This window comes from Barbus barbus (assembly GCF_936440315.1).
Source record: "Barbus barbus genome assembly, chromosome: 46".
In the NCBI taxonomy this organism is placed as follows: domain Eukaryota; kingdom Metazoa; phylum Chordata; class Actinopteri; order Cypriniformes; family Cyprinidae; genus Barbus; species Barbus barbus.
Genome location: NC_136724.1, coordinates 13,739,040 through 13,750,653, shown reverse-complemented (window position 1 = coordinate 13,750,653; position 11,614 = coordinate 13,739,040). Strand labels below are relative to the sequence as shown.

Here is an 11,614-nt window from a genome sequence, read left to right as displayed (position 1 = left end):
CCTCTTCAACATCATCTTTTATGAAAAGCACTGACAATAAGAGGTCTGGAAAAAGTATGTACTCATATTGTAGTTCGTAAATTGTGATGATACAGTACAGCTTACAAAATCATTTGAAAGTGGAGATATGGAATTAATACAGCATGGTCTCCATTTTTTCATTGATTAAGCTGGGTTTTGTTGTTTGCATGCTAAGTATTTAACTACCAAGTTAGTCCCTCATTAATCATACCTGTAATTTTAGCCATGTAAATCACATGGCTAAAAAACTTAATGTCTTTTGTACTGCGTACTGATTAAAAGTAACTGGACTACATCTAATGAACTGCCAAACTAGCTTTATAAACCCATCACAGAGTACTGAAACTCTGAGGTTTGCATATTAGTAGGCAGAAGTTTAATTATACATGGTGCATACGAATAGAGCCAGTGCTTGAGGATCAGGCGGTAGCCGAAGCACATGCTCATATACATCAACAGCTCCAAAAACCAAAGCGGAGAATCCATTCTCATTATGCTATGGCTTTACCAATGCTGTCGCTAAAGCTGCTCATACATGCTCAGGTATTTGTACGCAACAGCAGCAGCATGAGCGGTCGACTCAATCCTGAATTTTCCTCATTTGAATCTGGATTTGAATCGCTGTGTTCACACTACACACAAATCCGATTTGTTTTTTAACCAGTCTTTTAGGAATGACATTTTTGTGATCTAACCGGTGATGAAATCTGATGTATATCAACATGATGCCAAGAGACTTTCTCATACAACAACTGAGTGTAAAGAGCTGTTCACACAAAGCATGATAACTATAAAGTTTTAATAAATGTTTTTATTCTTTGAAAATAGGGAAGTCACACCAGAGATACATCTCTGGAATCAGTTTCAGAATTTTTTTTTTTTGCAGATGAATGACAGTCGATCAAAATCCACCTCATTTAACAAAGAATATTTTTGTCCATTGGTGTGGACACTAATATTGTTATAGTTAACTTCATAGTTATCATTATTGGAGTGAACAAGAGGACAGAAAATTTAAAGTTTAGCCTTGGTTCATATCTATCATGGCATCTCTTAAGCTTTAGACCAAATGCGACATTTAGGAACCCATACCGTGTCCGAAATACTTTTTTGGGTTTCGAGGTAATGCCATAGAAGATCCATTTTGGGTTCCCAAAAGAACCTTCTGAAGGACATTTTTAGAAACTAAAGAAACTTTTTTCCACCTTGAAAGAACAATGGAAAGCATCCATGAATGTTAAAGGTTCTTCACGGAATCACAGGTGCCAATAAAGTACTATTTTTAGAGTGTATATAAAGAAAGAGAGAGAAATATTGACATGCCTGGCTTGTCTGATTTTACCATTTAGACTGAGAAAAAAAAAATCAGATTTCAAACCAGATATGGATATGATTTGGCTCGGGTTTGTAAACATCAGATTTCATGTGTTTTCTGCTGTTCACACTTACAAAAACCAAAACTGGTTTGAATATGGTTTCGCCAAAAAAAACCCCATCAAATTGATCTGGCTTCTTCAAGACCTGATACTGGACCACTGAACAAACATCTGATCCAACAGTATGCATCTAAACGCATATCACCATTTGACAGTCAATCACTTGAACAGACAGAATGATTATGAAGATGAAGAACGAGAAGACAAGGCTTCAAAGTCCTTCTCCAAATGCATTTTAGCAGTCCACTCAGTGCCAGCAGATCTCACTGCTGACGGGGCAATCTGAGGCACTGAATTTACATACAGGACCATGTGATCTGTCTGGAGGAGGGTGAATGTTCTCGTACAGCTCCTTGAATGCCATCCGAATCACACTGACACCTCAAAATTAACCAGAAGGTTGTTGTTAACACCATTTTGAAGTGAATTTCATCACCGATTTGTTCAGAAAGACCATGTGAGATGTTCTGTTAGGAATACAGTTGTGAATTATGATCATACAGTAGAAAGCGGCAGCCTGAAGGCTTTAATGCGGTACAGCGTTGCATAGTACTGATATTCATTTGTGCTTGTGTTACGTCTTTGATTTAATAATCTTGGAATCCAAGATTGGAAACAGAGAAATGTCCTCTCTGTTCCTCATTTAGCACCATGAGTTGTCTTCCATATGCTTCGCCAGCAAATACTACGCAGTGTGTATTTGCTGTGAGTTTGTACTGGTGACATTGAGATCGGTAAGCACAGCAAGCCCCTGAAAGCCACGCGGAGCAAAACAGGCGCACGTCGCACGCTGTCTTGTCATGGAGGAGGACACCTGACAGGAAGGCACGTGGAGGCAGATGTCAGGACTCAGGGCTCACGTTCCTCAAATGTGCATTTCCTGCAGCAAGCGGGCAGGTGGGGTTATTGCTTTGAGGGCGTTTCCGGGGCAGCTCTGGCTGCAGTGTCCGCGGTTGAGCGGGGGCTGGTCTTGGGGCTCGGGACGGGGTGTGAAAACGGGGCAGGAGCTGGTACGAGCGTGACTCTTGTGGCCTCCCGCGTGACAGATAAGCTCGCTGACGGTGCCCAGAGGAGGCAGATGCCGCTGCCAGCGCTCCAGACGATCCTCCTTGTATTTAATCGAATACCAGGTGAGGAAAATGAACACAAAGCCCACAAACTTGAGGCTGGCGGCCAGGCCGAAATACACGAAGCGGAAGGAAGTGACATCGTACTCCCAGCACGAGCCGTGAACGCCACAGTCCTGCTGCCAGAGCATGCAGGTGGTGTCAATCACCGCACCAAAGTAGATTGGTGTGGGAATGTAGGCTGCATACATGGAAAAAGAGAAGAATTGTGGTAAAGGGACGATTGAATTGTTAACTTCCAATTGATTTTTTCTTGTGGAATCACTTTGTGGCTCTATAAGCTTGAAATTTGTTTCCATCTTATTTAACTCAAATGTATCATGCTGTAGTTTACGTTTAAGAACACAAGGTGGTGCTATATGAAAATCTCTGCTGCAATGATAAACAAGGCTGATGGATTTCATGACGAAGTTAATTTTTAAAGCTTTGCATTCTTCAAGAAAATAAAGCATTTATGACTTACCCAGAGTTCTTAGTAGCACAAACTGCATTCCTAAAGCAAACGGTCGTTCTTGCTCTTCTACTGACCTGCAAAAGAAAATTACTTTATTGTATTCTTTAATACCATCTACTAATAATTGCATGAATAAATAAATAAATAAAATTATGATACACTACCATTTAAAAGTTTGGTATCAGTTAGATTTTTTTAAAGAAATTAGTAATGCACTTAACTGATCAAAGGTGACATTAAAGACATTTATAATGTTACAATAGAGTTTTATTTCAAATAAATGCTGTTTTTTTTAAACCATTCTATGGATCAAATAAGCCTGAAAAAAGCATCACAGTTTGCACAAAAATATTAAGCTGCTGTTGAAAATTAGGAATGTTTCTTGAGCAGCAAATAAGCATATTAGAATGATTTCTGAAGGATCATGTGACACTTAAGACTGAAGTAACGGCTGCTGAAAATTCAGCATTGCTAGCAAAGGAATAAATCAAATTTTTAAATATATTACAATTGAAAACAGGTATTTACATTTTTTATGATATTTAAAAATATTCATAACTATCAAATAAATGCAGTCTTGACGAGTGAGCATAACATTAATAAGTCTTACTTATCCCAAACGTGCTAAAATGCCCAAAATGCACCTTTAAAGTCATCATAAAAGATCAGAAACTTTAGTTACTGTTTCCTACCTGAGAGTGACGATAATGGCAGAGGGCTGTGCGCAAGCTGTGATGAGCGTAACGATGAAGAGGAAGATGAGGAAGGGGATGAGCGTGTTGCAGGTGCGATTGCACTTCCCTGACACAGCGAATCCGTTCTCGTTCAGGTAGGTCTTCACTATGACCAGTTGTAGCTGGTTTCCTTGGCCGCTGGTGGGTGGAGTGATGACCTGCCTGCTCTGCACGCACGCACAGTCTGTGTAGTTTCTGATCTGCATAAAAAAAAATGTGCATGAATATTATCACAGATATTCAAAAATGGAAAAAACATTGTTGTGATGCAATTGTGTGATTATGGAAAATATTCATATTAAATTACACTCATTTAAATCTAAACTAATAATAATACAAATACATTTTAAATAATAATAATAATAATCAATTTAAAACAAACCTTTAAAAATATCATAATAATTTAATAATTAATTTATAATTAATAATAATAATAATCAGTAAAACCCAAAAGTGACAAGACATACTGACACCAACTAGCTTTCACATCTGCTTTTTTTTCTAGAATAAAATGGACACTGAATCAGTGACCCAGATCAACAGGCAAAGATAGTAAGATGAGATGTTTACATGTAAATAAATGTAGCTGGAATGAAAAACCTGTGCTAGATGATTAAGATTTAATATCAGTGTTTAGTATTGGGTATGTCTTGACCTGAAATGATCAGTGCTGTCCTAAAAATTTGGTGCATCTTCAGAAAGACATGCAGTGTGACTCACCACGGTGCTGTCATTGCCGACAGCGCTGCATCCTGCCAGGCAGGGGTTGAAATATGTGATGCCATCTGAGCCACAAACAGGAGCATACTCGTTGATCCGACAGCCACAATTCACATTACAGCCTCCCGTCAGGTTTCTGTGGGTCAGAGTGAGGGTCGGACTGAAGAAAAACACAGAGGGGGAACAGTTTGAGAATAAAGCATCACATCAGCTGCTGTAAGCAATATTTGGAATACTCTAAAATGCATTAAACATGACCTGACATATAACACTGAAAATTGAGAAATCACACCTGTCTGTGTGACAGCCCTAGGGTCTGTATTCATGCATTAGCTAAGGTGAGAACTCATTAGCCAATAAGAAAATTCATGAACTGCAAATATATACACATATACAAACATACATATACAAACATATATATATATATATATATGCACACACACAGTCGCTCAAAATTTTGAGATCAGTAAGATTTTTAATGTTTTTTTAAGGGAGTCTCTTCTGCTCATCAAGGCTGTATTTATTCGATCAAAAATACAGAAAAAACATTAATATTGTGAAATCTTATTGCAATTTATAATATTGGTTTCCTATTTAAATATACTTTAAAATAGAATTTATTTCTGTGACAGTGCTGAATTTTTTAGCATCATTACTCCAGTCTTCAGAAATCATTCTAATATGCTGATTAATTATGTGTTGAAAATGTTGTGCTGCTTCATATTGTTTTTTGGAATCAGTGATACTGTTTTTCTTTGATTCTTTGATGAAAAAAAGTTAAAAAGAACAGCATTTGTTCAAAATATTATTATTTTCTAACAATATAAGTCTTTACTATGACATTTATTAATTTAACACATTCTTCCTGAATAAAAGTATTAATTTCTTAAAAAAAAACAAAAAAAAAAAAAAAAAATTACTGACCCCAAATTTATATTGTATACCATTGTATATTGTAACACATTTTTTTTTTTTTTAATAAATGCTACTCTTTTAACATTTTATTACTCAAAGAATCCTAAAAAAAAAAATCACAGGTCCCCCAAAAAACTATGAAATAGCACAACGGTTTCCAACATTGATTATAAATCAGCATATTAGAATGATTTCTGAAGGATCATGTAACACTGAGGACTGGAGCAATGATGCTGAAAATTCAGCTTTGCCATCACAGGAATAAATTATATTTTAAAATATATTAAAATAGAAAACTGTTATTTTAAATTGCAATAATATTTAACAAAATAACAGTTTCTTTTCTGTATTTTTGATCAAATAGATACAGCCTTGACGAGCAAAGAAACTTCTTTAAAAAATCTTTCTGATCCCAAACTTTTGAGCGGCAGTGTGTGTGTGTGTGTGTATATATATATATATAGTGCTGTCAAACGATTGATCGTAATTAATCGTATCGAAAAAAAAAGTTTTTGTTTACATGATATGTGTGTGTCCTGTATTTATTTTTATGTATATATGAATACACACACATACAGCATATATTTGGAAAATATTTACATGTATATATTTACATTCATATAATTTATATTATATATAAATATATTACATATATATTAATATAATATATTATTATATTATTTTTCTTAAATATATACATGTATGTGTGTGTATTCATATATACATAATAAATATACACAGTACAAACACAAATATTATATGAACAAAAACTTGTATTTTGGATGCGATTCATCTTTTGTCAGCACTAAATACACACACACACACACACACACACTCACACACACATGTTGGTTTTTGTGGTTTATGGGGACTCTCCATAGGCGTAATGGTTTTTATACTGAACAAACTGTGTGTGCTATTGCCCTACACCAACCCTACACCTAAACTTAGCCCTCACAGGAGACTTTGTGCATTTTTAGATTTTCAAAATAACACCATTTAGTATGTTTTTTAAGTCTTTTGAATTACGGGGACATAGGCAGTGTCCTCATAAACCACCTTCATATTGTAATACCTCTGTCATACCCATGTCATTATACAAATTTGTGTCCTCATAAACCACATAAACATGCACACACACGCACGCACGCACACATGTTGGTTTACTCTCCATAGGCGTAATGGTTTTTATACTGAACAAACTGTGTGTGCTATTGCCCTACACCAACCCTACACCTAAACTTAGCCCTCACAGGAGACTTTGTGCATTTTTAGATTTTCAAAAAATTAGTGTGTTTTTTTTAAGCCTTTTGAATTACGGGGACATAGGCAGTGTCCTCATAAACCACCTTCATATTGTAATACCTCTGTCATACCCATGTCAAATTTGTGTCCTCATAAACCACATAAACATGCACACACACACACACACACACACACACACACACACACACACACACGTATTTATTTATTTAGAATTTATTTAATTATTATATAATGAACAACATATAATGCTAACAAATTTAATACATTTTCTTAATATCTATTTATTTATTTATTTTTAGTCTTTTACTGTTCAGCCAATAAGCCTGTGAGTTTTTCAACCGAGCAAGGTGGTTGATGTTCATTTAAATCCTGGATGTATATAATTCTTCTAAAATGTAATACTGAATAAATGAGAGTCGCTCATTAAAATAATCTAAAAATATATTTTAATATATATATAATATTAGGAGATTGAACATGTTGGCTAATATATTGATCTGTTTAATTTTTTGTAGAACATTTTGGCCATTAGTTTATCAATATCTAGAATTGTTACTAGACTCGTTTATATAAGAGGCTTATGAGGTGTTATGTATAAATGCAGCTTCAAAATGAATAAATTGATCTCAGACTTTTAGACTGACATCTATGGACTATGCTTAAATAACAACTGATATAAGTAATACAGAACAGTACACTAAGATTGAGTGATTGATTGATTGTCATTTGACTATATAAAAAACAAAAATTACTTTCAAAGCCACTATTCCTTTCAAACAATCAGAAATCTGAGTAAGAAAAAACAGCCTGACAGTAAATTAAATGAAGAGATACTGTATAAACAGTTATTTTAATGCCGTGGGAACGGCAGGCAAATTCAAACAGAGCTCTTTCCCACATAAAACACACAGCAATCAACAACAGCTCTGGTTGACTTTACATTATCCTCTCAGATCTGCAGCAGAATGAGGGGATGAATCACGGCATAACACAGCCAGCAAGACGGACGGAAACAGCAGCGATCGGAATCCAGTCTTTAAACACGGAATGAGACAGAACCCTCTGCTATAAAACGACACACCATAATAGTCAGTTCTCATTCTTCTAGGACATAAAGGGATAACATGGTGCTTTGGTTTGTCATTTCCAGCTCACATCCTAGTCAACATCTCTCAATTTGTGTTCCATAGAAGAAAGGAGGTCATACAGGTTTGTAACGACATGAGTAAATAATGACAGAATTTAATCTGTGGACAAACTATTCCTTTAAGCTTCAGTTAACGGAAGCAGTTTTCTCATCAAGGTCACCCGAGCTGAAGCAGCTGTGGTTAGTAAATGAATAAATAATAAATAAGAGCTTCTAAATGTGCATGTGTCTCCTTTAACCATGAAAGGATACTGTTATAGAACATACAGGATGAGAGAGGCTAACCTTGAGAAATAAAGAAACAGTTCGGACGGATGTGAAATGTAAGCGTTGACTCAATACTTTGAGTTTTGAGATGTATTTCTACATCTGTGTCTGACAGGGGAGTTCTATCTGTTGAAAGGGTCTCACACTTTAGTGTCATGTCTTCCACAAACACACTGTCTCGCTGGTCAAGGCTGTGCAAACTCCCCTACTGCAGACTTCAGCCCAAGAAACCTGTTATGTCACTCAGTGGTGCCTAAGTTGGACAAAAGGAAATAGACAATGGACCTCACAGAGCAGGAATGTCATACACAAGGCTCATGGACCAAATATAGTCTGTGAAAGAGTCCAAACCAGGAGAAAAAAGTATTAAGTAAACTAAGATTGACTGATGTACAGTCTTAATGTACTTAATCTTTGGGCCTAATATGGTTAATGTTATCCAGCCAAAAGCAGTGAGTAGTTACTAATTTCACATGCATATGCAATTTTAAGGTCTGAATTGTGTCTCAATAGGTACAGAAACATTTAAGAAGGACAAAGTTGTGTAGGATTAGTTAGAGCTGCAAGCAAACAACCACAAAATCAATCACATATGTCTTTTCAGACCATATGCACAGACATATGTAAGGGCATTGGAATGCAGCATGACGCAAGAAACAGCCCTTGCACCTGCTGTTCAACATATGCTTCTTATGTCGTTTGTAGTATTTTAGTGTTTATACAACCCCAGTATAACTGAAACCTCAAAACATAAATAGGATACCAAAATCTACGCAATATATACATCAAATCTTACACTGAAAGGTTTTAATGCCTGTGTAATTCACTTACCCTGTGGTATAAGGGATATTGATCCCACCCAGGTTTATGCTCTCACAGCCCACAATGAAGAGCGTGGAGAAGCACAGAAGAGACACCCCGCTGCAGATCATGGCCAGCTTGGCGGACTCACGAGCTCCAAGCTTGAGTTTCTTAATGATGTAGCCACCCAGTACAATGCCCACCCCAGCACTGGGCACGATAATGACGCCTAAAAGAAAAAAAAGATTCAGATGAGTCATTATACCAGAAAGCCACTTATCACAATAAACATCAGACTTGAATGAAATGTGTAACCATGACGTTTTTTATGTCTACATTTATTCATCAATATACTGTGTGTTTGCATGTACTGTATTTATATATGTATCAGCGATGTTTCCTCTGAGGAGGCATGGGAGGAAGTACCTCCTCAAAATATTGGATGAGAAAAAATTCATAATACAAAAATAAAACAATGCCAATATTACAAAATCTAACATTAAAAAGTATAAATCACTCGCTTTTCTAAAGAAACATTATCCAACAGCGACACCAGCAGGTAAAGTTACAGCGGGAGTCTGCATCTCTCTTGCCTCCCCTGAGCCCATTGAGTTTTAACAGAACCACTATAGCATGTGGTGGGTTCAGTGGGGGGTAATTGAGAATGAATGGGGGAATGTCACATCAGAGGAGGCAATGCCTCCATTGCGATATGATTGGATATCACTGGTTGATCAGCTGTGATTGGTTCATGTGATAAATCCCACCTCTTGTGTTCATGCACATTCAGCATTCGTGAATCAGTCTGAATGAACAATATAATGGCGTTAATGGGAAGACTAATTTTAAAAAGTAAGTAAACAACACACACTTAAATATAACCACTTTGTTACGTCAAAATAAGACAAAGTCAAAAGGATTTTTTTATTTTCTTTTTCTTATAAGTAATGTTTATTTAACCAAGAAGAAATATAGATAGATAGATGGATGGATAGATACAATTCTACAAAAATATAGAAGTAAATTGTGATAATGCAGCTCAAGGAAAGGAATGTCCAAATATTTCTATGGGTGGAAGTTAACACAAAGACCTGAAGGAATGTGAACATCCTGAACATAGTTCACAGGACCATCATGAAAAAGAAAAAAAAAACATCTGTTCACGTCACAGCCTTTTGGCTGTAGATTTTAGAGTCTGAACTAACGCACTGAAGCAAAAAGAATGAAAATAATTAAAAAAAAAAGACCAAGGACAAACATTTATGTAGTGATCGAGTGACTAAGAACCACAGATAGACATCAGAGGCTGCAGAATAACAGTGAGTGGGGACAGAAATGTGCATGAGGCAGAGCAGTGTGGCACACGTGCTGGCATCACAGCTTGGGATTTGAAAGTCAAAGCTGACTGCTGGCAGTCCGAGGTCACTGTGTAAATCCATTGGGTGGGCAAGGCAAGCACATGCCTGCTTTCAGCACGGTCAAGAGTGAGTGCCTCGTAAAAGCAAATTTATAACGCGTAAGAAAAACTGGGTAGATACTCAAGATCACTCTGTAATAAATGCATCATAACACAATCTAAACACAGAAATCAAATTCAACATCAGTCCCTTTTTGATTCAGTCAAGGTAACCCCTTTAGGTTTTTTTTTTTTTTTTTGGCAGCTAAACCAAGGAGGTCTATATCCATTAGCCTTCTCATTTTTCCTCAATGACAGTTGTGTGGTTGGCGCAATATACTATTCCACTGCAAAATCTATCCATTTTATTGGCTGAGACAGCCCTTTTAGGTGTACTTTATTCAGTCCTTGAGTAGAAATCAGAGAACAGTCACTTTACCATATTTAGCAATCATTTTCATGATGAAAAATGTACATCTTTTAAATTATGTAAAACCTACATCTTTTTGAATATCACATTATATAAAATAATTAAAATTGAAATTGAAATGACATTCCCTTTGTTTGCATTTTGTTTTCACTTACACTTGTAAGCATATATATATATATATATATATATATATATATATATATATATATATATATATATATATACAGTGTGTATGTATATATACATACATATATATATATATATATATATATATATGTGTATGTATATCTATATATTTATATGTGTATACACACACACACAAGTTGGTTTTTGTGGTTTATGTGGACTCTCCATAGGCGTAATGGTTTTTATACTGAACAAACTGTGTGTGCTATTGCCCTACACCAACCCTACACCTAAACTTAGCCCTCACAGGAGACTTTGTGCATTTTTAGATTTTCAAAAAAACACCATTTAGTATGTTTTTTAAGCCTTTTGAATTACAGGGACATAGGTAGTGTCCTCATAAACCACCTTCATATTGTTATACCTCTGTCATACCCATGTCATTATACAAATTTGTGTCCTCATAAACCACATAAACATGCACACACACACACACACACACACACACACACACACACACACACACATACACATCCCTCATTAGTTTACTGCAATAAACCATGCAATGATAAAAATCTACAATATAGCATAATCAAATATTAGCTACATATGTTCCTTAGCTAACAGTTAAACCTACTAGCTCAGCATTGTGTTAACTGACAAAAATAAGGCACTGGTAAAAATCTACTATAAAAAATGGATTTGTATATACAGTGCCCTCCAAAAGTATTGGAACAGTAAAAACAAAATTGCTCTGTTGGCCGTGGAGTCGAG

General features: G+C 35.8%; 1 protein-coding gene across 1 annotated transcript in view; it reads right to left on the bottom strand.

Annotated features, from left to right (window-relative positions):
- Window positions 1-903: 903 nt before the first annotated feature.
- LOC306865025 (solute carrier organic anion transporter family member 5A1-like) overlaps window positions 904-11,614 on the bottom strand; it is a 54,714-nt gene continuing 44,003 nt past the window's right edge. The window contains exons 6-10 of the mRNA XM_079409350.1: window positions 8,919-9,117; window positions 4,493-4,652; window positions 3,731-3,972; window positions 3,048-3,112; window positions 904-2,765 (exon numbers count right to left, since the gene is read on the bottom strand). Coding sequence (XP_079265476.1) covers window positions 2,323-2,765; window positions 3,048-3,112; window positions 3,731-3,972; window positions 4,493-4,652; window positions 8,919-9,117 — 1,109 coding nt within the window. The 3' untranslated portion in view covers window positions 904-2,322. The remainder of the gene's footprint in view (window positions 2,766-3,047; window positions 3,113-3,730; window positions 3,973-4,492; window positions 4,653-8,918; window positions 9,118-11,614) is intronic.